Here is a 26,252-nt window from a genome sequence, read left to right as displayed (position 1 = left end):
CTGAATCGTTCAAAAACAGTGTAAGATCTAAACAGGTGCTAATTTCCCTTTTGGGTGTAGCGGTAAAGGCTGGTCATCTGATTAGGCTAAGCCTCCTTGGGCGGTGGACCCTCGGTGACCCGGAACAAAATATGGGTGTACGTAACAATTCCCTTCTCATTTCACGAACCGGTGGGTCATCGCGGGTGTTGCTTGTTCCTTTATCCGACTTGCACAAGATAAGAAGCTGATGCCTCGAGCTTCGGCAGTACTGACATCCATCTGCCAATTGAAACGGTGCCTCGAAATAGCCATCTGGCCTGTTCAGCCAGCTTTACAGACCTGTGAGTTTGTAATTATAGTTGAGGATCTGTTGACTGGTCATACCATACCTATCATCTATCGCTCAATGTATCCCAATCGGGCAAGACGCTCCGAGACATCTACGGCTTGCCATAGAATCATCTGATGCAGAAGAGCCACGCAGCCCCCGCAACAATTCTAGCCTCCCCACAAAGATTAACAATCCTGGGGCAACAGGTAAATCACTGGCTTTGCCTGCCAGTTGGTCTGAAAGAACGCTTGGTGAGCGGTTGTCAAATCTTCATCCGGTGAGATGGAACCCAATAAGAACCAAAAGGTTGAACCAACCAAGCTGCCTAAACTAGCGAACCTCAGTAGCTAACTTGCCCTAGAACCTAGACAGACTCGCTCGAATCCGAGAAAACCAACGAAACAGTCGCGCACGGAAACTACAGCATACTCGAGAGTTGGAACAGAAGTTGGCTGCATTGCAAGAACAAGCCCGTCTCCGGGATGTGGAACACAGACTGGCCATGCAGAAGCTGGAGGCGGAGAATAGGAAGCTGAGACACCTCCTGACCCGTTCTGGTCTGGCGTCAGACTCGATCGAAAAATATTTGCACGCCGATGATTTGGCCTCGACTGAGAAACTCGCTATTCCGAATCTCCGCCGACCTGAGGCAGAATGCCAACCATATCGCGTGCGACCATGTTCATCAACAACAAATGATGCTGCTACGAGGGCCACCGGGAATGCACTTGACTCAAATTCTGCTATAAAGCCTGAATCAAGGACTTTGCTCCAAGGTATAGAATCCCAAGGGTCTGCTCGAGATACCGTCTGTGGTTGTGCACCCAACGAAGCTATAGCATCATGGCCCAGTAACGAGGACGTCCTGAACACTACGCTTTGCGCGATTGCGGATGAGTTGATTGACCAGTACAACACACGTGGGGTGGATATGGAGGAGATTCGCAGAAAGTTATGGGCCGGGTTTTCTAAAGGGCTCACTACGGAGGAAGGGTGCAGAGTGCAGAACCATATACTGTTTCAAGTTCTGGATGAAATCAGCAACAGCTGATGAACGGTGATCTGGATTTAGTATGAAGCCGTGGCAGATCACAGCTATGGAGCCCACTTTTTTCTTTTTGCAAACCACTTTACCACATAAACTAACCCCAGAAGCACGGGAACTTCGATGAGTGGCCCAACCGTGGCAGCCAAAGCCTGGTCACTGTCCACACCAAATGTAGCTATTGCTACCGCGATGGCAAGTTCAAAGTTATTGCTCGCAGCAGTGAAGCTTTGAGTGCAAGACAATCTATATCCGAATCCGAAGCGCCGTGTCACAGCGAGAGTGACACCAAAAATGACACCAAAATAAACGACCAAGGGGGCAGCTACTCGGATAACAGACACAATCTGGTGCACCACATGTCTTCCCTGCGACGCAAACAAAACCAAGATTGTGAACAGCAAACCGATCAAGGATAGTGGGCTGATCCACTTCAGAAATTGTTTATCGTACCATTCCCTGCTGATCAGGAACCTAAGGCAGAAGCGAGTGACGATGGCAGCTCCTAAGGGGATACCGAGAAAAACACCAACGCTTTTTGCCGCCAGCGAATAGTCGATTGTCAGGCCATGGTCCGCTCCGCCAATGATGCGGATGAAGAGGATCGCGAGCGGTGCGAACAATACCATCTGCAAAATCGAGTTGATGGCCACTAGAATTGCGCAGTATTCCCCATCTCCTCCAGCGAGTCCCGTCCAGACGAGGACCTCTATACGTCAGCTTGTTGTACATGCCATGCGGTGACTAACATACCATGGCGATGCATCGTGCAATACCGACGAGGATGAGACCTTCTCGAAGACCTCTTTCATCAGGAAGAAACGCCCAAGCCAGGCCAAGCTACCCATGTTAGCCGCTGTCACCCACGATCCAATAATAAACCTACCATAAACAGAGGAGCTATAATCCAGTTGACGACGATACTGAACCCAATCTGGATCCAAAGATCCTTTTCCCGAGATGATCGATGCAGCGTCTCGAACCTCACCTTGCACAAGATGGGATACATCATGACCAACAGACCGATTGCTTTCTGCTATCAGCACATGCTTTCCTAGCCATGTAGACAACTCACCAATAGGCACAGAAACGCCCACAAACTTCCCTCTATCAAGTGCTTTGCTAGTATTTGGGATGAAGTTCCCAAGAATAATACCAACCACCATCGCAAGGAAAATCCAAACCGCAAGAAAGCGATCCAATATAGCCAACTGCTGGAAAGCAGATGTCGGGCTATTGTCATGATGTTGACTCTCACTGCACGCTTCTACATCCTCTGGCTGATGTTTCTCGTGAGCCATCTTGTAATCTCAGTAAGAAGTAATGAAATACACGAACGTAGCATGAGAGAACAAACACCAGCCATAACTAATCCCTACCTAACTTTGGTTTTTGATGCTATACCCCGGATCACCCAGTCTGCAACCAATCATCATCGAGCAGTGACATGCTGCATATCACGTGATAAACAGAAGCCTAAGGCATCATGAAAGATGTGCTACCATAAAATAATCCACCAAGTTCTGGAAGTATGCATTCCCTTATAGCGGTATCTACTAGTAGCGTTCACAATCAAATCTCACTCACTATGAAGCTGTTCATCAGGTGTGAATTACCCCACGAGATATCGGATCAACACATAAAAGATCGGAATTGGGTAGTTGGGGAAATAGAGTGGGGTTATAGTGGTTGAAAGTAGTAACCTCTTTATTTATTTTTTTTTTCGAACCTTCCTTTCCCGTGTGCTATTTTTTTGATCTGTTGATTTTCTTTTCTCCATGAAAACGATTTCAATGGGGGAAAGTCTGATTGAAGATTTGAATTACGAATATCTAGTTTCCTCATAAGAAAGTGAGAAGTACTAGTTAGTGTCTATAGCACAGACACCTCAGATAGATTGAGAGAGAGATAAAGAACTAACTCAGAGAGTCAAATATATCCGACGTAGTATGGAGGAGATGCATGGTAACGTCACTTCAATAAAGTGGACAAAGAAACGCAAGAGAGTTTATTTCCCTGACCGGTCAGCCGAATCAAGACTAGATCGTGTCTACACAAAGAAGTACATCCTAGTCTAGTGTTAGTTTGCCTTGTAGTATCCTGCATGGGGTGGACCGCTAAGACCCTTTACTAAATACTCTACCCCGACAAATGTCCGGGGTACGTATCTTTGTACTCCGTATGGGTTTGGCCATTTTTTCATCCTGCTCTATGATAAGTAGGTATGGGATTGACATCATAACCACCTGCCTGTTGGACGGGTAATCGTCGGCAGGAACACAGGCTCATCTGGGTTACCAGTCGGGTTCATTCGTGGATGAGCCTTGGTTGTTTACGGGCTGTCGCGGTTGTGGCTGGAGCGGAGACTCCAGACTCGGGACGAACCCCACACCGGGATGATTTGATAGCAGAGCGGATCTGTCTTGCCGGGGTATGGAGGTGCCCGTTCACTACTATCCTAGCCATTGGACCATGGCTCAGTGCAGTGGTAGTACCACCTTGGCTTAATAATGATCAATGCATGTCCGGAGTACGCCGTGCTGCTTGTGAGCATTTAGCGTCTGGTTCTTTGTATCTGAGCCAACTATAGCAGTGACGTAGGTGCATTGTTTGATCCTCCCGTAGACATCGGATGCTTGGCTCGGAGAAGTCGGGTCGACGTAACAGAGTCTTCCTCCCGTCTAGAGATTTCGGAGTCAGGATGGCCTTCGTATATCGGGATGCCTAACTGAAAACAGGAGGTCGTTGCTCGGTTGTGTAGTTGCTGTGACCTGTGAGAGACACGGGAGGATGGCGTGGGGGTGTCGGAGACTCCAGACCAAGAACTTGGCAGATGACGCTTGAGCAGATGAGGAGTTCGGAAATCCCGGGCGAAAGACCGAGGAGCGAGTGTTGCTTGTATGAAGTCGAAGGTGGCCGTAATCGGAGTATTTCTGGAGGCTATAGCAGAGGACCCGCAGTATCAGGCAATGTCGTGTACTCCACACAGCACTCTATCTCGGGTACCGTGAAGAATCGCAGGCTGCGTAGCGCCGTAGATTTTTGGCAAAAGAAGGGAAATAAATGACTCAACCCCACACATAATAAGCTAGTCAGTGTCCTTGATGCCGGGATAGGGTCGAGAGTACCCCACGGAGATTCCCCACATCCCCAACCAACCCCGACCGGCCGCACTCTGCAGGCGTGCATGCGGCAACCGACTGTGAGTAGCCACCAATCGAGAAAATCCTACGAAACAGACGGCCTTCTTTCGTCCGATGGAATGTCATGGTTCCTGTCAGTGGACTGCCATGTGGACTGTCATGTTTACCTTACCGGCGATGCGTGGACGTCAGCTGATCAGCTCCGGGCTTTGTCCGAGCACTTCACTGGATGTGAACAGCCAGTGCTTTGACAGGGGATTAGAGAGCGTGCTCACCGAGTGCGATACATTGGATCCTGCGGCCTCTCCGAGTACTCGGTACAAGGCCACTCCATTCTCGCCGTTGGGCTCCATCGCAGTCACCTTAGCCGGGAGCGAAAATTTTTCCGGGCTAGCCGGTAATCTGGATAAATAGCAAGTAGACGTGGTGAAGGATGACCGGAGTAAAAGATTGCCTGGGGTCTGGCGCCCGAGTACCTCGCTGTCGGTTCCACCCTGGTAGTTGGAGCTCGCCGGTTTTCCTTCTCCCGACGGAATTCGATTCAGCTTGTAGGCGAATGATTACCTCATTCTATTCACCCACCGGCTTTCCTGTCCACCGACCGGACCAAGAGATCCAAGGTGAGTACTGCATCGTTTATGGGCTGACCCTTGCGGCCGGAGAACGGTCGACGTAAGGCGCATCAGGCCATGGTGTACGATGACATTTGTTGTGCTCAGAGCCAATCCTTGGCGGTGTCTGCCTGTCTGACATGGCGACAGGCACTGGCTTTGTCTGTGTTGGTCTGCTTGGTGTTAGTGGCATTGTGCTCTCGGACCCTCCAACGAGATGCTAAAGGGAAATGCGGGGAATGCTGGGGGAGTACGACCGAGCAGAGAATTACACGATGAATACCTATGGACGGCACGGATCTGTGGACTGTAGTACTAATCCCTCCAATGACGAAAGGTTTGAGCATTCCATTGCCATGCGCCAGAGGTATTTGCTTGCTGTAGGCACCACCTTGTTCAAAGCTTATTGCCTCGTATTGTCGGTCGGTCCCTGGCCGTATTGGAAGGTTACACGGTTCCACCACCTCCTGGATCGGAAGGTGGTCGGAATGAGCCAGACTTTGCATGAAGATAGACTGATGGGGGATGTCTCACTGAAGAATGGATAAGCCATCTGATATGGATTTCAGATCAGAATCTGATGGGAGTAATGAAAGTATGGACATATCGACGTATGTACTTGGTTACCCACAGCTGCAGGGACTGGACAGCGGCGGTAATGGAAATACCGGGGCGACCCTGGCCCGGCAGGCAACATCCCGGCGGTCCCTTGATGGTTCCCCCAGCTTTCGGTATTTTCAATTCCCAGGACCGCCAAACGCTCAGGAAAGCGGGGCTCCAGACTCAACCACTTTCTCCCCAGGACCAAGAATCAAAGTGACTACCTATAGGCTGGGAATAATTCTGACCCTAGTCACTGGGTTCACCTGACCTCTTGACTTCTTGTTTGTTTGTTGGCGGTGATGCCGGCCCGAATGCATCATGCTTGAGCTCCTCAGGTCCCCGGCAGCGCCTTGCTTGCCTGATGTCCGACTCTTCCAGCCTTCCAGGGCCGGACTTTGGCACTTGTTCCACCTGCCTGCTCAATCGGGGCATCCCACGTCGATCAGCATACCGGACCAAACCTCCATCGCCATGCTTAGCGTGTCTCTGTCTCTAACACTGCATGCGGGACCCAATTGCACAAGTGGGTAGCTTTGCGGAGACAGCTGCACTGGCATACATCATCGTCGGTTGTTACTCACTCTTCCGAGTGAAAGGTGTCCAGCCGGTTCGTGGCGCTCAAACTATTTAATATGTCCTAGCCCCCCTTTCTCCCTCTCGCTCGATTGCTCTTCCCCAACCTCCAACCTCCCATTGGACAGTGTTGTGCGACTCGCTCAGCCTCCTTTTTCTTCCTTTTTGGGCGACCTTGCAACATGAGGTTCAGTTGGATCGAGGTGGCGGCTCTGACAGCCGCCTCGGTGGTCAGCGCTGTATGTTTCTTTCATCTGTCGCGTGAAGCGCGATGTATTTGGTCTTGTGTTTGAGCTGCCGTTACTGACCAATTGTTTCCATAGGATGAATTGGCGTACTCTCCCCCTTTCTACCCTTCTCCCTGGGCCAATGGCAAGGGTGACTGGACAGACGCGTACAAGCGTGCGGTCGACATTGTTTCGCAGATGACACTGGCCGAAAAGGTCAATCTGACAACGGGAACTGGGTAAGCTCCATGGAGCATCGGTTGTTTCTTGGCTGACAAGTTTTAGATGGGAATTGGAAAAGTGTGTCGGTCAGACCGGCGGTGTTCCTCGGTATGTTTTCATTACTTCGCAACTGGCAAGCAGCGCTGACAGATGGTAATAGATTGGGAATACCGGGCATGTGTGGTCAGGATAGTCCTCTGGGTGTTCGTGACTGTAAGTGATCATCTTTCCTGTTAGGCGTGGACCATTGCTGACAGTGTTGCAGCTGACTACAACTCGGCTTTCCCTGCTGGCATCAACATTGCCGCTTCCTGGGACAAGGACCTCGCGTACCTCCGTGGCAAGGCCATGGGCCAGGAGTTCAGTGACAAGGGTGCTGATATTCAATTGGGCCCCGTTGCTGGTCCCCTCGGTAGAAGTCCCGACGGCGGTCGTAACTGGGAGGGGTTTGCTCCAGACCCGGCCCTGACTGGTGTGCTCTTTGCAGAGACCATCAAGGGTATCCAGGATGCTGGCGTGGTTGCGACGGCTAAGCACTTCATCGGCTATGAGCAAGAGCATTTCCGCCAGGCACCTGAGGCTCAAGGATATGGGTACAACATCACCGAGAGTGGCAGCGCGAACATCGACGATAAGACCATGCACGAGCTGTACCTCTGGCCCTTTGCGGATGCTATCCGCGCAGGTGTTGGCGCGGTCATGTGCTCCTACAACCAGATCAACAACAGCTACGGTTGCCAGAACAGCTATGCTCTGAACAAGCTCCTTAAGTCTGAACTGGAATTCCAGGGCTTCGTGATGAGCGACTGGGAGGCCCACCACAGTGGAGTCGGTGCTGCTTTGGCCGGTCTGGACATGTCTATGCCCGGAGATGTCACCTACGACAGTGGCACGTCTTACTGGGGTGCCAACCTGACCATCAGTGTCCTGAACGGCACGGTTCCCCAGTGGCGTGTTGATGATATGGCTGTCCGTATCATGGCCGCCTACTACAAGGTCGGTCGGGATCGTCTGTGGACGCCTCCCAACTTCAGTTCATGGACCCGCGATGAATACGGCTACAAGTACTACTATTCCTCCGAGGGACCGTATGAGAAGGTCAACCAGTTTGTCAACGTGCAGCGCAACCATAGCGGGTTGATCCGCCGTATTGGAGCTGACAGCACGGTTCTTTTGAAGAACGAGAACGTTCTGCCCCTGACTGGCAAGGAGCGCCTGGTCGGTCTTATCGGAGAAGACGCGGGCTCCAACGCTTACGGCGCCAACGGCTGCAGTGACCGTGGATGCGACAACGGTACTCTGGCTATGGGCTGGGGCAGTGGTACCTCGAACTACCCTTACTTGATCACTCCCGAGCAGGCGATCCAGGCTGAGGTGATCAAGAACAAGGGCAATGTATTTGCCGTGACCGACAACTGGGCCATTGACCAGATTGAGGCACTCGCCAAGCAATCCAGGTAAGGAAACGAACCGTTATTTAATACGCACGCTGACCAATGCCATTAGTGTCTCTCTTGTCTTTGTCAACGCCGACTCTGGTGAAGGTTACATCGATGTCGATGGCAACATGGGTGACCGCAACAACATTACGCTCTGGAGGAACGGTGACAACGTGGTCAAGGCCGCTGCCAACAACTGCAACAACACCATTGTCATCATCCACTCCGTCGGCCCGGTCCTCGTCACCGAGTGGTACGACCACCCCAATGTCACCGGCATACTGTGGGCTGGCTTGCCCGGCCAGGAGTCTGGCAACTCGCTCGCCGATGTGCTCTACGGCCGTGTCAACCCGGGTGCCAAGTCGCCCTTCACCTGGGGTAAGACCAGGGAGTCCTACCGCGACTACCTGATCACCGAGCCCAACAATGGCGATGGAGCCCCACAGGAAGACTTCACCGAGGGCATCTTCATCGACTACCGCGGGTTCGACAAGCGCAATGAGACCCCAATCTACGAGTTCGGCTATGGCCTGAGCTACACCACCTTCAACTACTCGAATTTGAACGTGCAGGTCCTGAATGCCTCGTCGTACACTCCTTCTTCTGGCGAGACTGAGGCTGCCCCGACTTTTGGAGAGATCGGCAACGCGTCGGACTACCTCTACCCTAGCGGACTGAAGAAGATTACCGACTTCATCTACCCCTGGCTTAACAGCACGGACCTCCTGGAAGCTTCCGGCGACGCCAGCTACGGTCTGAACGCGTCGGAGTATATCCCCGAGGGAGGCACCGATGGCTCTGCCCAGCCGATCCTGGCTGCTGGTGGTGGCCCTGGCGGTAACCCCGGTCTGTATGACGAGCTGATTCGCGTTTCGGCGACCATCAAGAACACCGGCAAGCTTGCGGGTGACGAGGTTCCTCAACTGGTAAGACATCATCTGCATTGTGCTTGTTATGAATACTAACGAGTTTAGTACGTTTCGCTTGGAGGTCCCGATGACGCCAAAATTGTGTTGCGCAAGTTCGACCGCATCTCTCTCAAGCCATCGCAGGAGGTTGAGTGGAGCACGACTCTGACACGACGCGACCTGGCAAACTGGGATGTTGCGGCGCAGGACTGGACCATCACGTCTTATCCCAAGACGGTGTATGTCGGTAGCTCTTCGCGGAAGCTGCCGCTCCGCGCGTCACTGCCTACTGTCCAATAGGCGGTACAATGATGACTACTTAGTAGTAGAACGAATTTTTTGATTGTTCATGCCACCTTTCCTAGTAGAATGTAGTGATGATACCGACGAGATTTATACTCTAACCGAGAGATATCCCTTTGATCTTGGGAGCTTCTGACAGATTATACTCTCCGGATGACGGAGAATTGAGCAGTCCGATAATTGAGATTCCTCCCTTGGTGGGAATATTCCTAACATCTCACCGAAATCTGTCTTTGAGAAAAGGCCAGATAATATAGTTCAGGTCATCGATTCATTAATAGTAGTGGTATTCCATCTGCTCACTCCTTCAAGTCGCGGATTCCTGCCCCCGTCTGCAGTGGCGCCGGAGTGGTTGGGGCGGAAACCAAACGAAACGCGGCGCCAAAGCGACGTCATCCGCCGCCTGGATTTCTTTCTCGAGTCTCTTCCTCCACCAACCGCCTCATCCCAACCTTCTTCTCCAATTGCGCCATCACTTTATAACCGGGTGAATCGCCCATCACGAACCCTAATACCTAATTTTTACCAACTGATTTCCCTCCACTATCCTCAACAAATACATCCGCGCAAAAACAACAATGCCTCCTTCTCCCGACCCAACACCACCACCAACCACCCGATTCCACCCACCCACCACCTCCCTCCTCATCTACCCAGCAACTCTCCTCCTCGGCTGCCTCTTCTCCATCCTCTCTCCAACCGCCCAACCCGACACCTCAGCCTCCACCTCCAACGCCCCCGCCACCCCCTAGCCCCTCCATCGCCTCCGACCTCAACCTCCCCCTCCCCCCACCCCACCCAGTCAACTACTTCGCCCGCAAAGACAACATCTTCAATCTCTATTTCGTGAAAATCGGCTGGTTCTGGACAACCTTGGCTGTGGTATTGATTCTGGTTTCGCAACCCGCGTACACGCATGTTCGCGCCCGGATTCATCGCGCTAGAAGAACCGTTCAGGTCGGTCTGAGATGGGGATGTGCGACAATCGTGTGGTATGCAGTTACGCAGTGGTTCTTCGGGCCCCCGATTATGGATCGTGGGTTTGTGTTGACCGGGGGTGGGTGTGAACGGGTGGTACCGGTTGTGGAGAATGAGGGTGTTGAGGGAGTGGATATGAAAACGGTGGTTACGGCTGTGGCGTGTAAGTCGGTGGGTGGGGCGTGGAGAGGTGGGCATGATGTTAGTGGGCATGTGTTTTTGTTGGTGGTTATGGTTTCAATGGTGGTTTTTGAGGTTGTGGGGGGGAGGTTGCAGGGGGGTGTTGAGGATGGGGTGGTGAAGAAGGATGAGAAGGGTGGGGATGGAGATGGGGAGGGGAGGGGGAGGATGGGGAGATGGTGCTGGTGGGGGATGGTGTGAGGGTTTGGTCGGTGCGGTTTGCCTGGACGGTTGCTGGGTTGGGGTGGTGGATGTTGTTGATGACGGCGATTTGGTTTCATACGTGGTTTGAGAAGGTATGTTTTTCTTTTCTTTTTCTTTTCTTTTCGGGTTGGTTTGGTTTGGTTTGGTGGCGATGGGGCTAATATGATGTGTGCAGGTCACTGGATTGTTGATTGCCCTGGGGACGGTCTACGTGATTTATATCCTGCCCCGACGGGTCATCGAGTGGAGGAATGTGGTGGGATTGCCGGGAGTATAGATATACATGGATGGGTGGCTGCTAATGATAGATTTATATGGATATGGGTTGGTGTAGAGGACACGATGAATGCTACGCTTCTTCTTTCTTTCTTCTTTCCGTCTAGTCGTAGAACGTCCGCTCTGGTATGACAGGCTCTGGGCCAAAAAAGCCCCGTTGAAAGGCTACATCGTTAGTTTTCTTCCCATGGTGGTAGTAGTGATTAACTCACCTCCCGGAATCAACGCCGACGCATACATCACCTGCGTAATAGGCCTGAGCTCATCCTCCTCTCCCTCTCCCTCTCCCATCATATACGGCGTCCAACAATCCACAATACGATCCGCATATACCTTCAAATCAACCGCGCGATCCTTCTCAGCCTCCTGCTCCGCCACACAGCGAATACCCATCGCAGCCCCGAATTCCCGAAACGCTAACCGTAGCCGGACATCGCGGTCAAGACAGCGCTCTCCTTCAAAGAGGTCATCTAGACAGGTAGTCAGTCAGCATCCAACCACCATCTACCACACAGAACAGAACAGAACGGAGTGGAATGACGAAAAAGAGAACATACAAACCCCCTCGACCCCCCTCCCAACCACCTCCCCGCCCACTCCTCCCTATCCACAACCCAATGCGCCGTCCACAGCGTCATCCCCAAATCCAACATATCATTCACAACTCTCTGTCCCCCCTTCCTCCTCAACACCCGAGCATAATCCTCTATCTCATCTTCCAAAACCCCCGTATCCCTCCCCGAACAAGAATCAGCAAACGCCCTCACCAGTCGGAAAATAACCCATCCGTCTAACGGATCTAGGTTCCCTTCACTGCCTACAAGGACTTTTTGTAAGGTAGTGTCCAGTTTCCAGACCATTCTGTCTTTCTTTGTACCGACGAAGAATTTAGGGTGAATGGCCCGGCCGAGGTCAATCGCCATGTTGTTGTATTGCGCGTCGCCGCTGGCTATGCTCGTGCGGTTTAGTGCGAACATCCATAGGGTCAGGTAGTGGTGGTATTGGCCGTCGCTGTCGGGGCCGGTGGGGGAGGGTTTGCCGATGCGGAGGCCTCCGTTTAGTGGGTGTGTGGGGGAGGCATTGGGGAGGTGGGTGGGGGGTGTGGTGCGGGTACGGCCGAGGGTATTGTGCACGGTGTGGATGAGGCGTGTTGCGAGGGTTAGGTAGTGGGTTGGGGTTGGGGGGGTGGGGTGGATGTGGTGTAGGGTGAGGAAGTTGAGGACTCCGATGGCGTCGGTCCAGAGGTAGCGGCCTTGGTGGCCGCCGGATTGGGGGGGTGGGGTCCATGTGCATGGGGAGGGGATGGTGGTTATCGGGCCGTAGAGGGTTTCTTGGGCGTGGAGGAAGAGGGGAGGTGGTGGGGGGTTGAGGGCATGGTCGTGAGTATGAGTTGTATAGGTCAAGGTGTGAGTGTTGAGTGGAGGGGAGGGGTGGGGTGGGTGGGGTAGATCTGGGGAGATCCGGGGTTGAGAAAGAAATATTGAATGAGAGGTGATTTGAGATGGTGATATTCAATGGGTGTTGAAGCTAGCATCTTATCTGTATCGCATAGCTTTGTGAAGTCATCATGAGCGGGCGGTGATCTCATTCCCGCCCCAGCCCTAATTCATATAACCGCATGGAAGTATGCATCCATCGTAGCCATCTCATCCACCATGGACTCCACAATAAAATAACATTCATGCCAATTCACCAGCTCAAATCCAGGATGTCTCACCTTCAAACCCTCCTCACCACCGCTGCTCACCCCCTCCCTCCTATTCATCATCCCTCCTTCGCCTCCCATTTCGACGACATCCTTTCTTCCAGAGTCACCCTCCTCGGCGACGGCAGCCACGGCACCTCTCAGTTCTACTCCGCCCGGTCTGAGATAACCAAACGCCTAGTCACTCACCACGGTGTCACCACCATCGCCATCGAAGCCGACTGGCCCGATGCCGAAGCTGTCGACCGCTACGTGCGGCAACGTCCAGCCCCAAAGACCTCATCCTCATCGCAGCCCCCCTTCCAGCGCTTCCCAACATGGATGTGGCGGAACCATGAGACCTTCGATCTGATCGAATGGCTCCGGACGCATAATGCGACCCTCCCAGATGCCCGGAAAGTCGGGTTCTACGGCCTCGATTTGTATAGTCTGGGGGCTTCAATTCGCGCCGTCACAGAGTATCTAGATCGGATTGATCCAGCTGCCGGAAAAGAGGCGAGACGAAGATATGGATGTCTGCAGCCGTGGGTTGACGATCCCACGGCGTATGGTCTCGCCTCGCTGCGTGGCATGGCGGATTGTGAGAAAGGGGTGGTGGACATGTTGCGCGACCTGTTGCAGCGGCGTCTAGAGTACGCGGAGCTAGATCCACACGACGGAGAAGAGTATCATAGCAGTCAGCAAAATGCATATCTGGTGCGCGATGCGGAGAGGTATTATAAGGCTATGTACTATAGCTCTGCAGACTCGTGGACGCTGCGGGATACACATATGGTGGATACCCTGCGACGTATCCTTCGTCATAAGTCCCCGGGAAGTAAGGCTGTGGTGTGGGCGCATAACTCGCATTGTGGGGATGCGAGACATACGGGGATGGGAAAGGGGGGAAGAGAGGTGAATATTGGACAGTTGTGTCGAGAGCAGTTTGGATCTGAGGTGACGTTGGTGGGCTGTGGTACACACACGGGCACGGTGGCGGCCTCGCATGAGTGGGATGAGGATATGGAGGTCATGAAGGTCAAGCCATCACGGGAGGATAGCTGGGAGTGGTTGGCGCATCGGACGGGAATTGAGAGTTTTCTGTGGGATTTGAAGGAGATGAAGATGAAGCCAGGACTGAAGGAGTTGATGGAGAAGGAGAAACGGCTGGAGAGGTTCATTGGAGTCATTTATCGCCCGGATACAGAGCGCATGTCGCATTATTCCGAGGCTGACTTGTTGAATCAGTTTGATGCGTACGTCTGGTTTGATCGGACGGAGGCTGTGAGGCCATTGGAAACCGAACAGCCAAGGACAGCGATGGGAACAGAAGAGACATATCCATTTGGCTTGTAGATTACATGCCAGATGAGTCTGCAATGGAGTCAGATTATGGGGTTGTATAGAGGCATAAAATACCTAGAGTGGAAGTGAAGTAAACAAGGAATGAAAGCATCAATGACCGAGTATTCCAGGATTTTAAAGCAGATCAGAGCCAATAAATGGGATCAAAAGTAAAATTGGCAAGCTGACCAGAAGTATACGGAGCATCTGCATAACATCTGCACAAGTACCTTACATAAGCCCTGACGTCAGCTCACCGCCTCGGGTGTTTGTTTATTCTCCTCTGCGTCGCCTCACCCTGTCTTCATCCATCATCGCCAACCCAATTGTCGCCAATTCGACCCACGACTGATCAATACCATCTACACTTTAAATATAAGTATCTCCATCATGGCGGTTCGACGGTCTGCCCGCCTACGCAGCCGCCAGCCCTCCGAGGTGAGCATCCGCAAAATCATCCCACCTCGCCTCAGGCCCTTGCAGGCCATTCACTGACATCTTCTAGGAGTCTCAGGCTGACCCCGTTGTTACTGACAACAATGCGTCCCGCGACACGAAGACTCACACCAACCCCGAGACCGAAAACGAGGACGTCAAAATGGCTCGTCTCGGCAAACAGGCGGAAAGATTGCCCCCCGTGGTGGAGAATGTGGAGGATGCTGCTACCTCTACTGATAAACCTGAGCGGGCGCGCAAGAGAAAGTCCAAAGCTGAGACCGTCTCCAAGAGAAAGTCCAAGGTTGTTGTTTCGGAGCCCGTTGCTGAGCTGAGTGCGGTCCCGGAGACCAAGGCGCCTATTTCTCAGCCAGCTGTTTCGGATACCCAAAACCTGTCGACTACAAAGATTATGCCTGAACCTGCTAAGCCGACTGCCAAGCCGATTGCTACTAAATTACCGACCTCCAAAGCTATGGCTGAACCCGTGAAGCTATCGACTCCAAAGAAAACTACCCACACCCCTCTCAAAAACACTCCCCACAAAAATACCCCCACCAAGACGCCTTCCAGAACCCCCTCCAGCACCTTGGCGCGTCCCCCCCACCAGGAAATGCATCCCAGCAAGGTCCACCAAAGCACCACTAAGCAGCCTGACTCTGGCCTGGTCTTGGGCTTCAACCCCATCAAGAAGGATGCCGAGGGCAAGATTGTCAAGGACACCCTGATCGAAAACACCCCCACCAAGGCCAAGGCCTCGCCCGCCTCCAACTACTACGGCACACCTGCGTTCGAGTTCAAGTTCGCCTGCGACATGCAGCTCAGTGATGAGGCCAAGAAGCTCATGGAGACTGTGCGTCAGGACGCTGCTAAGATCAAACCCAAGATAGCCGACCAGCTTGCGCAGACTCGCACCGAGCAGGCGGCGGACCGGAAGATCGTGCAGCCCAGGGGCAAGGCCGATCGCTTCAGTGATGCGCACATGGCCGAGTTCAAAAAGATGGACTCCATTGCCGGTCACGCGTCGGCCTTCCGTGCCACCCCAGGACGCTTCCAGCCGGTGGTGAAGACGCTCAAGAGAACCAACTCCAAGGCGCGTTTGGATGAATCGGACCGCACCTCGACATCACCCTCTAAGATTGCACGCCCATCGCCGGCCCCGCCCCCGCCCCGCCCGGCCAGCAACAAACGCGTCAAGCGTGACATGACCGATGATGCGTCTACGCGTCGTCCCACTGAAGCCAGCCCTCCCAAACCCGTCCACACCCGGCCCAGATCGATCCGGAGCTCGTTGTTTACCCCAACACGGTCCTCCGCGGCGCGTGCATCATCTAGTATTAAGCCGCCCCGTACCTCGCTGATCCCCTCGCTCATGCGATCCCCTGCTGCGAAGCCAGCCGATGTGCCGCGCACGCCTCAGACGGAGTTCAACCCGCGCCTGAAGAGCAACCTGCCCACTCTGGGGAACCTGAAGTCGATCCTCCGCCGCCACCAGCCTTTATTCTCTAAGGATCCTGCGAAGATTGCCGCGGGCACCCATGTGGCTGCTCCTGATTTCAGTTCCAACCTCCTTTTCGGAAAGCGGGAAACCGAGGAACCTGCCCAGACGCCATCGCCTAAGAAGCGCGTGGAGTTCACCCCCATGGTCGAAGCCCGCCAGGAGGAGGCCTTGTTCTCGCCATCCCCGTCGAAGACCGTCAGCCCATCGCGGATCATCTCCGATGTTGTCTATCCTACTTTGCCTGTGTTGACCCCTGAGCAGAACCACAAGTCTCCTGCCCAGGCGACGACCCCAACTATTCGCCATGTTCGTCAGTCGGACGTCCATGTCAACCCTCTACCTGAGATTGCGGGCGTGCCGCATGGGATTGGCCACAAGAAGAGAACCCGGGAGGCAAGCGATGAGACCAAGACTGACGACTTGCCTGAGATTGCGGGTGTGCCGCACGGTATCGGCCAGAAGAAGAGAAACCGCTCCGCCCTTGAGGATGAGACTGACGCCGAGAATGTGCCGCCTGCCGACTCGACTGCCGAAGCACGCAGTGCCAAACGCATGAAGATGACCTTGCCTTCCCCGATCAAGGCACCTGCCCTGAGTGCCCGCAAGGCGGCCCCCAGCCCGGCCAAAGCCATAATCAGCCCGGCCAAAGGCACGCTCAGTCCTACCAAGGCCATCGCCACTCCCAGCAAGGTTCGCTCACATACTCCCCTTCGATCGGCCACGGCCAGCCGCAAGAGCACACCGGCGAGTGCACGCCCTCACAGCCGGGGTGTACTGAGCGTCAGCCGGTTGAACATGCTGGCGCAGCCGAAGAGCCGGCGCTGAGTGGGTAAAGCGAGTTGCATTTATGAGCGTTGGACGCGTGAATTTTGACTGCGAGGTTTCTTGTTGATGGTTTCTTTGGCAAGGTTGCCGTGTATTTAGTGCTTCGGATTGGTGTCTGCGGGACTTTGATTCATGTGAAATTGTAGGCGCTTGGAATGCATCCGGCATGCAGGTGGCGTTTGAGATTGATTTGATGATGCAGATACTGAATGAGACTGTATTATATGTAATATCGAGTTGCCGTTTAATGAGATGTCTTCACTTCGTGCCGAGTTGACTCTGAATTCTGCGGCTCAACAGCGACTTATACGCAAGTAGGGTTGCTGATAATTAGGATCGACCTCTACGGAGTACTATATGAGGGGTGTATGAAGGCCAAGAGATGCAGTTTCCCACCCTGCTTACCTGAAGATCGGACAATAAACCCAGACTTGGTAATCTGCTCGGGTTCGACAGCCCCAGCGCCAAGGAAAGCAAATATCTCGGCGGACTGCAAAGGGCAGGTGCCCAACAAGTGGCGGCTTACTGCTCTTCTCATCATGAAGTAGTAGGTAGATCCCTGTCACTCAGCTGCGCCATCGGAAGGAAAGATATAAGACCACCCCCCACCCCCCTCGGACCGGCCGCTGAACGGTGCTAGTGCAACGTCAACTCATTTGTCGGTGCTACTCCCCCTGCTGAATAGACGCGATGGAGGAGAGTGTGGGCATGACAGTGTCTGGCGGGAATGAAGTTGTTAGATCCTGCGCTTTCTGTTCGTCTATTGTGGATTATAGAATTGGGGAATATTGGAGGTGCCAGTGGACCAAGTCGGTGGACGAGGAGATTCGAGATTTCCTCTTCCACCAGCAGTGTACTGATTGCGCTGATTCCCCGAAAGCATCACTCTGTGAGCTCTGTGAATATCTAAGACTGCCCCATGTGGTACATTGTGGCATGTATGGGGATTGGCTAAAGCGTCGATTCAATGTATCTCTCTCTGACTCTTACCCGTTGTGGATTTACCTCGACTTTAGAAAGGCCCAAGACATACTGCAACGAGCTGAGCGCTGTGAACTATGCGGTATGTTTTCCCAAGGGGCGCACTTGAAGCAATATTATCGAGGCAACATGAAGATTAGTCTTACGCGGGATTCCAATTTCGACTTCATAATCACACCTCTGTCAAATAGTTTGTCTCAAGATACTATTCATCGAGTCAAGCACAAACTGACATAAACCCAAGACATACGAGTGCACGGGTACCCATTGAAACCTCCTCCATTTGCCGGAGTCTACAACAACCCTAAGATGGCTGAAAGGTTACACCCAGACAAGGCGCTCCCGCCGTTGAGGATCGATTGGCCCCGGGTCCGCACCTGGTTGAAAGGGTGTGACAAAGAGCATGGGGTCAAGTGTAACCCAGGGCCTCTTGAGTCAGTGCCACCTGGGTTTCGACTGATCGATACGCAAAAGGGATGCTTAGTGGGAGCTTCTCCTCCTTGCACGTATGCTGCACTGAGCTATGTGTGGGGAGCCACGGCCAATTCATATGTTCAGGCAACGAAAAGCACCATTAAGGCACTGGAAACAGAAGGCTACCTATTCAAGAAATCTTTACCGGCAACCATCAACGACGCTATCTGTGTCTGTAGCCACCTACATGTACGGTACCTCTGGGTTGACAGACTTTGCATCGTGCAAGATGACGGCGCCGTCAAGGATGCCCAAATCAATGCGATGGGCGATATCTACCGCCATTCTTCTGTGACCCTGGTTGATCTCGACGGTTCGGACATGAATCACGGTCTCCCTGGAATGACGCAAGTCAGAGACACAGCCCCGATGATCTATCAAACCCAGGGTATGTGCTTGAGAGCCATGCATACATCATATCAAAATCTTGTGGAACAGTCGACATGGGGCTCCCGCGGCTGGACATATCAGGAGGCCATGTTATCGCCAAAGTTGTTGCTATTCTCAAACACCGGTGTGTTCTATGAGTGTTCTGGATATGTCGAAGCTCTTCACGAAGATCGGTTTGTGACAGGATCAAGCGAAAGACCGTGTTTCAGTGGCGCGTCGTCCTATATATACTCCGAACTAGTGAGGAAGCTCACGTGGAGGACCCTGACTTTTGATTCAGACATTCTCAAGGCTGCTTCTGGGATTCTGCACTGGCGATATGGCTCGGAGCATTACTTTGGCTTACCGTTCCGTGAGTTTACTTGGGGGATGCTTTGGAGGGTCATTTCTTTTGACGAGGAACCCGTAGCCAGGATTCAAGAAGCAGATAGTATGTTTCCATCCTGGTCGTGGTCCTCCGTAAAGGGCATAATTGGAACAATTGATGCTGTCAGGGGCTCGCTCTTACTAGGGGCATGGGGGATTCCGTCTACTGACCATGAGGCATCGGTGCGCATCATTCGGCCTTATTCTGTCGGTGCGGATTTCATCCGGGGATGGAATAATAAAACAATCACCAAGGCGCTTGGAGTGATCTTGGCATGGAAAGGTGGCTGCTTTCCAGAACATCTACCACCCATGCTGAATTTCAACACCACTTGGCGGCAGTATTCAGATATGATCACGTCCAAGTGGGCCTCATTTGATCATTTTGTCGAGGAAGCACTCGGTGTGAACACAATTCACCTGCATCGTATATTTTCCTCCTCATCTGTCGAACATACTCGTCACCCCGGAGCCTTATTGGCGAATACTCAGTCTGTCCATGTCCAAGTGGTAGGATTCCCCTCGAGCCGTCAATCTCGCCAAGTCAAATTTGGCACCATGAGCAATGAATCGGTAGTGAAGATTAGAACTGACACCGCCACGGCTTGGGACTGGCTTTCCGATAATCACAGCAGGAATCCTGATGCCTGCTTTGATCTCCTCGCTCTCTCTCTTTGCTATTCCTCGTTCTATAAGGGTTACTATTCAGAACCGGACACCAAGCAAAACTTTTGGTATGATTCAAATGAGGATGTCCTTCGTTGGCGACTGGATGATCCTGAGTCATATATGGTGAGATTTGAGGTGAATGTGATGGTTGTTGAGACCAAAGAGGGCGTTAGCAGACGAATTGGCATTGGAGAGATTAATCTCCGTAAATGGATCTCTGCTCCCCGTGAATCTCGGAACTTCGTGCTAGTCTAGCAGAGGAAATCGAACACTGGCTATTATAGGAATGGACAGGTCGCAATGGTCTTGAGAAGATACTACCATGTAGTCTGACATTACCAAGTACAAACCAGTTACTTTTCACCTCGTCATCTAGTCTATCACCAACAGTCTAATGAGTTTTATTATGTGACATCCATAGTATCCAAATATGGGTTGATGATTACAAGACCCAAACACTTTAATAAATACCAATATCTTGATAGAATTTCCCAACTAGACCAAAAGAGATACCTCTCAGGTTAGTGGAACAATTTCAAGGTGAATAGTTCCAACATTTCTTTCTTTTTTCTTTCACTTACCTTTCTTCTCGTTCGATCAATTAATACTTTCTCTCCGTCTGTTCTGCAGAGATAAGTCGTATATCGTTTTGGTCTACGTCTACTAGTATAAACCTTGCCAATTACTGAAAAAATAATCAACACTCCGATCTGATAAGATCTATCATCTCATCATTCTCTCTCACCTTCTTGAACTCCCATACTTCTCCGGAGAGGGAGCGGGATGGGGGTGGGAGACATAATGCCGTTTTCTATTCTATGTTTTACCCCCCTCATGTCTTCAGTCTACATAAGATAGCCTGAAAACAAGCATTCTCATCGCACAGCACTTCTCCCTTCCTCACTGACATACTATACCACACGAGAGTATGAGCAATACTTTGTTTCTTATCTAACATTACCCCTAAGAGATCGGTCTCATTTCTCCTTTCCCCAGTCCTTATTTTGTTACTTCTAGCCTTTTAGTCTTTTTTCATGGGGGATATGGTTTCGCTAATTAGTCAATTCATGTAGACCTTCTTGGCTAGAATACCCTGTTTCCCCCCCTTTGAAGTCGTGTTTTATTATGTACTAAGAAGAGGAAGAATAGAAGAGATGAGATTGATATTATATTACATTACACCCGTAAGCCTACCCAAGCTATTTAGGTATCGCACAACCAAAACACCACACATCCCCACCCGCAATACAACCCATACATACTACCCCTCTAATCCAAATACCCACTTTCCAAAATCTCAGGTATCGTAAGCCTAGCCTCCGGATCGGGATGTAAAACCTCCACCAGGAACTGAATATCTTCACCTGCCACACCTTTCTCAACCATGGTGTTTGCCCACATATATGCTTCTTCTGGCTGCGCCGCAGGCAACAACTTGGCACATTGCTCGTCCTCAGCATAAAGTGGCACAGAGGATAAGTCAAAGTCAATGGCGAATTGATCGCGAATGGCCTTTTCCTTTTCCACAAGGGTTCCGACGCTCATTGAATAGTACATTCCCGGGGATTGGAAATCAACCTGGGCCTGGAGTAATTGGGCTAACTATGTATATATAGATTATTAGCGGGGATGAGATATCCTCTACCTCTAATGCAAGCAAGCAAGCAAGCTAGCTAGATACTCACAATCACCCCCCAAGACCAAACATCCGTACTCTGACTCCATGGTTCCCCGAAATGTACCTCGGGGCTTCGATACGTAAGCGAGGTGATTTGCCTAGTAGCAGTAGATGGTCTGCTAATTGGCAACAAACAATCAGAACTGTTAATCAATCAGAAAATAAGCCAGTCACATACTAGACCCGCAATCCGCAAGTCTGACAATCAAATCACGGACATTATCATTCGGTTTGGCGGGATCAAACCCCCCAAGCGCAACATTCTCCAGCTTTAAATCTGCACGCTACTCTTAGCTTCGAAACATCACACTCCACAGTTCTCTTATACCTGTATAAACCAACCCTTTCATATGCACCGTAAAAATCCCCAAAAGAACGCCCTTCATGATCCACTTGATCTCCGTCGTCGTAAACGGCCTCGTATTTCTGGCTTCTCAGAGCGTATTCGCAAACGCTTCCAGGACCATCATTGGTCCGGTGGGTTCTGAATCAGGGATGTAATCCACGAGGGAGCGAATCATGGGTTCTTGGGCGAAGAGTTTCTGCATTTCCAGTTCGTGGGTGAATGCAGTGAGGGCAGTGATATGTGATTCCTTGGTGTGGGGTTTGTCTTCGGAGGGTCGTTTGAGGATGTATTTGATCTCGGGGTTGGCATTGTCCTGTGCTAGCCATACGTTGGGGGGCTGTTTGGGTGTTTGGGGTCGGATGAGGCGGTATTAGGTGCCTTTTTTCGCCGTGGCAGATTAATCCCGGGGATAATGATGAGACCATGGTGGATAGTGGTGTGGAAGAGGGAGGTTGGAAAGGTAAAGGGGGTTTAGCTGGGAATATACGGATACTTGAAGGTTGAATGCGGGGGGGAGGACGGGTGAAGGGAAGATGTGGTGGTGGTGGTGGTTTCATTTCGTTGTGGGGCTGAGATGCGTTGTTTGTAGTTATTTGATGGTGCGATTGTTTTGTAAAGGGTGTAGGTGGTCGGTGGAGGAGGTATTCAGGGAGTTTCGGACAGGTGCATTATTGCATTCTTTGATCCTTGTAGAGCATTCCCCCTGGGGGAAAATCATTCTCACCGCCTTTCGGTGGATTTTTCCATTTTGCTGTGTAGAGATGATTATAAGGAGGTGAATATTTGATATGATGGAAGCTAGATAGGAGAGTAGAGTACATAAGTGAGGATGGAAGGGATGGAGGGAGGAGATATGCCAGTTGGTGTACCCACTTTGAACTACTACTACTACTACTGCCACCATAGTATAGCTACATACATTAACCACCCTAATACAGAAAAACAAAATGCATACATAATAATCCCTCCTATATATCTATCCATCCCTTAACTACTCTATCCAGTAAATAACTAAATCCTATAATGTGATGTCATCCACGGCAAACGTATCCGATCCGATCCTCCCCGAAAACATCCAACTTACCTACTTACTATGCACTAACTACTCCATATGCAGAGTACTTCATACCTAAAACAATTTATACGCAGTATAATACCGGAATACCATTCGTAATAAAAAGTACTGTGTAACGAGGGACATCCTCATCCCATCCCCTTTCTTTGTCCTTGATCCGGTTCTTTGTTCATTATTATCCGATCCGATAATCAATAACTAAATGGAGGGATGATATCATCGGGCACTTATCCACTCCTCCACTCCCTATCAGTATCCACTTCATGTACCCGAGGGTAAGGTCATGGGTATGGATGGGGCCATGTCTTACAGTTACATAGGCGGTAGACTAGTTTGTGTATGTCTTATGAGTTATGTAGTGAGGGGTTTAATGGGATTTTGGGGCGGTTGGTGAGGGGTTTGTGTTATTGGTTCTTTGTGTTGGTGCTTGGTGAGGGGAAAGAGGGTGTGACTCATGGTGTATCATCTAATCTATTAGGTTCGATTCTATTCTACATATTCTACTTTGTACTCGACATAGGATGCACATAATAGATAGGATTAACTGTCATATTATTTGTAAAATATGCAATGCAAGCTAATCAATACGCCGTTCCATGGAACCACGTGTGGGTATCTCCGCTACCAAACAACCAGAACCACCAAGACTATACTATACAAGCAAGAAAAACATGACCTCATAATCATCATCAATCATAAACTACTCGGCATACTCTTCTGTTTCTGAATCGAATCCGTAAAATCCATCGGACTCAATTCGCGGTCCCCCGCCGAGTTATTCGTCTGCGTCTCCCCACTCCACGACTGCGAAATGTCCGAGTGGCCCGTTGGCGGGTCCCGACCACTTCGACTTTGCCCCGTGCTCACCCGGGGACTCTCCACCGAGTGCTCGAACATGGCGATGGAGACATCCTCCGAGTCCATGCGGGGATGTTCGCGCCGTCGCGCGGCAGGCGGGGCCACGGCGTGGGTCAAATCCGAGGTGACGCGCGTGGCGTCGACGAAATCAGGGAAGTCTTCGCGACGGGAGGGACGATGGTAGTAGATCGGGGTGTCGGGTTTCCAGTTGGGGAGGTGGCTGCCGCTGCGGACGAGGAGGACCAGTTTGCCCAGCACGGCGAATTCGAGCTTGAGTTTGATGCTGTAGATGACGGGCTTGATCATGGTTTCCATGATGTACAGGTCGCGGTATTCGATAACGAGGAGGGCCAGATCCAGAGAGATGATGATCAGGTTGATGGCCACCAGTTGGTACATGATTTTGCGCTTGCCGCGGTCGGGGTCCAGACGGAGCATGCGGATGGTTTCCCAGATGTAGAGGACGGAGAGGATGAATTCCTGCAGGCAGAAGATGGTCATTTGGATCTTTTCCATGATGTTGTAGCCGTGGATGAAGACGGAGTTGTTTGGAGCCAGGTTGGAGCCATAGGTTAGGACCGAGGTGGGAATGTGCAGGAGCACCGCGTCGACGATGATCATGGTTAAGACGCGGCGGAGGACGCGCGGGTTGGGGAGGACAAGGTGCAGGCGCGAGTAGAGCACCACCGATTGCCCTGTAACCATGGCATACCAGCCGATGGTGATGAGGGTGATGGACAGAGCGGTAGCCGAGGTGAGAGCGAAGTATTTCAGCAGAAAGCCCGCGGAGTAGGGAATTAATCCCAGGGAGGAGATCAGCAGCGACCAAAAGTAGGGCCCGCGGTATTGAGAAAAGGTGACAAAGACGAGGATGATCAGCTCAATAGCATTGTACCACGAGAGGGCGGCGAAAGTGGCGATGACGATGCGGAGGGCCAGGCTGTGGCCGGTGTAGGGCCCAACGACTCCATTGCCGGGGGAGGCGGTAGCGCCGGTGATCATGATGCCATGTTGTGTGTTGAGAGATGAAGAGAAGAAGAAGAAGAGAGAGGAGGAAGAGAGAGGAGTAAGAATAAGAGGAATAAGACGAAGGAAGAGAGGAGAAGAAGAAGCGAGACTAAGCGAGCGCGAGCCAAAAGAGGAGATGCAGGATCCGGGGCAGGGCTTGTTTTTTCCGAGGACTAACGATGGCTAATGATAGCAAGCAAGCATTCAAGCAAGGCCACTTCACCTCCGATGGAGACGCTGAGTTGCTGACAGGTCGGCAGCCCTCAGATCCCTTCCGTCTGGGGCCAGCCACTGCCCGGCTGACGGGCGGGGCCCGGCGTCACGCTGCGTTGCTGCATTGGTGGCCTTTTATGGCTGCTCCCGGTGGAGAGACGGTTGCTGTTAGTAGTTGGAGTGGCTGTTGGAGTTGGTCGGCAGGAGGCCGTGGTTGGGTTACCCTGAGTTTGAGGGTGAAGTTGGGATAGCCCTACTTGAGGATTTTCTGGACGTCTCTTCCCCCAACCGGCCTCAAAATCAGAGACATCTCCTCGACCATAATAACCACCCTTGCATCCCACACGTGGAGTCCTCCTGGGAGATATTAATAACTTCAGCAGGCCAGGGGGCGGCCACAAGGCTGAACCTTACTGCCTGGTTACTGGGAAGTGTAAGGTTGGTCGGCAATGGATTCCGACTCAGCCATCCCCATCACTTCCCTTCCCTTCCCTTAACTTTCCCCCCGTCAGCCGTCCGAAACAAAACCATCAGCAAAATCAATCAATAATATTCACACCAAAATACCCTGAACTCCAACCTGACCCCCTCAACTCCAAACCAATCATCCATCCCTTTTCTTCTCTTTTCTAAATCCCTCAGCTACGCCCCCCCTCTCTATTCGCTTCACCTGCCCCCGTAGCAACCAACACCCGGTCCACTTCCCCCCTCACCTCCGGCATCGCTCCCTTCATCTCCCTGGCCAACACATCCCGGAAACTGGCAAAAGCTTCTTTCTTCCCCCGCAGATCCTGATTGCCCCGCTGGATCAACTCGACGAATTCACGCGTGTAGATGTCCGGATTTCGCGATGCGTCCACATAATCGATGATTTCGGGGGGGAGTTGGATGCTGTGCACCGGGGGATCGTTCGCATTGCTGTTGGAGGGGATGGTATCGGCGTGGTGGGTGTCGGCGGTGTGGGTGCTCAAGGTCGATAGAGCGATGGTGAGGTTTTTGCTACCATCGACAGATAGATTAGTTTTGTATCAATGGATAGAAAAGAGAGAGGGAGATGTACATCTTGCGAACAAGCTCTTGTTGAGTCTCCGGGCCTAGGTAGCCGTGCACTGCGGATTGGATTTCGAACAGGTGCTGGATGACGTCTTTGAGGTCGGCTGGAAGAATTGAGCTCAATACCTAATTTATGAAAGAAGAGAAAAGAAACGACGTACCATCGACCACGCTGAGGGGGGTGGGAGCCATGGTGGGAGCGTGTGTTGACTGGCGAGAGATGACGATGACCGAGAAAGATGAATGAATCCCGCGGCGAGTTCAATCCGGGGTACACTAGCCGCTTTAGGTAATGCACCTACAGTGGACAACTTCATCAGTCATCAC

At 51.9% G+C, this 26,252-nt stretch overlaps 11 protein-coding genes across 11 annotated transcripts; 6 read left to right on the top strand and 5 right to left on the bottom strand.

The window, feature by feature from the left end:
* Positions 1-595: 595 nt before the first annotated feature.
* On the top strand, positions 596-1,364 carry BO94DRAFT_580953 (bZIP transcription factor; the record flags this gene model as incomplete). Its single annotated transcript, XM_025615357.1, has 2 exons — positions 596-619; positions 675-1,364. 2 exons carry the CDS (start codon positions 596-598, stop codon positions 1,362-1,364), a joined length of 714 nt encoding a protein of 237 aa, XP_025472553.1.
* A 44-nt stretch (positions 1,365-1,408) lies between these two features.
* Positions 1,409-2,659, bottom strand: BO94DRAFT_455214 (arsenic resistance protein; the record flags this gene model as incomplete). Its single annotated transcript, XM_025607642.1, has 4 exons — positions 1,409-2,065; positions 2,112-2,198; positions 2,245-2,387; positions 2,434-2,659. The coding sequence occupies 4 exons, from the start codon at positions 2,657-2,659 to the stop codon at positions 1,409-1,411; spliced, it is 1,113 nt and encodes a 370-aa protein (XP_025472552.1).
* A 3,811-nt stretch (positions 2,660-6,470) lies between these two features.
* On the top strand, positions 6,471-9,384 carry BO94DRAFT_455105 (beta-glucosidase; the record flags this gene model as incomplete). The annotated part of the gene is made up of 7 exons (XM_025607633.1): positions 6,471-6,527; positions 6,612-6,754; positions 6,801-6,845; positions 6,898-6,950; positions 7,003-8,194; positions 8,244-9,102; positions 9,151-9,384. 7 exons carry the CDS (start codon positions 6,471-6,473, stop codon positions 9,382-9,384), a joined length of 2,583 nt encoding a protein of 860 aa, XP_025472551.1.
* Positions 9,385-9,978: 594 nt separating this feature from the next.
* Positions 9,979-11,164, top strand: BO94DRAFT_600500 (putative inositol phospholipid biosynthesis protein Scs3; the record flags this gene model as incomplete). Its single annotated transcript, XM_025616350.1, has 3 exons — positions 9,979-10,645; positions 10,681-10,841; positions 10,925-11,164. Coding segments are annotated over 3 exons (930 nt in total), but the record flags the coding sequence as incomplete, so codon positions are not given.
* On the bottom strand, positions 11,129-12,389 carry BO94DRAFT_600495 (uncharacterized protein; the record flags this gene model as incomplete). Its single annotated transcript, XM_025616349.1, has 3 exons — positions 11,129-11,190; positions 11,238-11,495; positions 11,579-12,389. Coding segments are annotated over 3 exons (1,131 nt in total), but the record flags the coding sequence as incomplete, so codon positions are not given.
* Positions 12,390-12,566: 177 nt separating this feature from the next.
* BO94DRAFT_530522 (putative erythromycin esterase) lies at positions 12,567-14,198 on the top strand. The gene has a single exon (XM_025610690.1). It carries the CDS (start codon positions 12,734-12,736, stop codon positions 14,063-14,065), a length of 1,332 nt encoding a protein of 443 aa, XP_025472548.1. The 5' UTR covers positions 12,567-12,733; the 3' UTR covers positions 14,066-14,198.
* Positions 14,199-14,368: 170 nt separating this feature from the next.
* BO94DRAFT_530521 (uncharacterized protein) lies at positions 14,369-17,070 on the top strand. Its single transcript, XM_025610689.1, has 2 exons — positions 14,369-14,491; positions 14,559-17,070. Exons 1-2 carry the CDS (start codon positions 14,444-14,446, stop codon positions 16,812-16,814), a joined length of 2,304 nt encoding a protein of 767 aa, XP_025472547.1. The 5' UTR covers positions 14,369-14,443; the 3' UTR covers positions 16,815-17,070.
* Positions 17,071-17,463: 393 nt separating this feature from the next.
* Positions 17,464-19,949, top strand: BO94DRAFT_507036 (HET domain-containing protein; the record flags this gene model as incomplete). Its single annotated transcript, XM_025609598.1, has 2 exons — positions 17,464-17,703; positions 18,127-19,949. The coding sequence occupies exons 1-2, from the start codon at positions 17,505-17,507 to the stop codon at positions 19,947-19,949; spliced, it is 2,022 nt and encodes a 673-aa protein (XP_025472546.1). The 5' UTR covers positions 17,464-17,504.
* Positions 19,950-20,963: 1,014 nt separating this feature from the next.
* On the bottom strand, positions 20,964-22,143 carry BO94DRAFT_552615 (kinase-like protein; the record flags this gene model as incomplete). The annotated part of the gene is made up of 6 exons (XM_025613611.1): positions 20,964-21,296; positions 21,380-21,491; positions 21,547-21,649; positions 21,701-21,798; positions 21,826-22,055; positions 22,141-22,143. 6 exons carry the CDS (start codon positions 22,141-22,143, stop codon positions 20,964-20,966), a joined length of 879 nt encoding a protein of 292 aa, XP_025472545.1.
* Positions 22,144-23,316: 1,173 nt separating this feature from the next.
* Positions 23,317-24,936, bottom strand: BO94DRAFT_530518 (uncharacterized protein). Its single transcript, XM_025610688.1, has one exon. The coding sequence runs from the start codon at positions 24,651-24,653 to the stop codon at positions 23,487-23,489; it is 1,167 nt and encodes a 388-aa protein (XP_025472544.1). The 5' UTR covers positions 24,654-24,936; the 3' UTR covers positions 23,317-23,486.
* A 574-nt stretch (positions 24,937-25,510) lies between these two features.
* On the bottom strand, positions 25,511-26,117 carry nut2 (mediator complex subunit NUT2; the record flags this gene model as incomplete). The annotated part of the gene is made up of 3 exons (XM_025607665.1): positions 25,511-25,871; positions 25,933-26,029; positions 26,087-26,117. The coding sequence occupies 3 exons, from the start codon at positions 26,115-26,117 to the stop codon at positions 25,511-25,513; spliced, it is 489 nt and encodes a 162-aa protein (XP_025472543.1).
* Positions 26,118-26,252: the final 135 nt, after the last annotated feature.

This window comes from Aspergillus sclerotioniger, assembly GCF_003184525.1.
Source record: "Aspergillus sclerotioniger CBS 115572 chromosome Unknown BO94scaffold_2, whole genome shotgun sequence".
Classification (NCBI taxonomy): Eukaryota; Fungi; Ascomycota; class Eurotiomycetes; order Eurotiales; family Aspergillaceae; genus Aspergillus; species Aspergillus sclerotioniger.
Note: the sequence above shows the minus strand (reverse complement) of the source record. Positions and strands in the feature narration are given on the sequence as shown.

What these genes read in the sequence shown, in the direction of transcription:
- BO94DRAFT_530521 (XM_025610689.1), top strand. Translation starts at nt 14,444, where the DNA reads ATGGCGGTTCGACGGTCTGCCCGCCTACGCAGCCGCCAGCCCTCCGAG. An exon ending in GCAGCCGCCAGCCCTCCGAG is followed by an intron (nt 14,492 to 14,558) that starts GTGAGCATCCGC and finishes GACATCTTCTAG; the next exon opens with GAGTCTCAGGCTGACCCCGT.
- BO94DRAFT_530522 (XM_025610690.1), top strand. Translation starts at nt 12,734, where the DNA reads ATGTCTCACCTTCAAACCCTCCTCACCACCGCTGCTCACCCCCTCCCT.
- BO94DRAFT_530518 (XM_025610688.1), bottom strand. Translation starts at nt 24,653, where the DNA reads ATGATCACCGGCGCTACCGCCTCCCCCGGCAATGGAGTCGTTGGGCCC.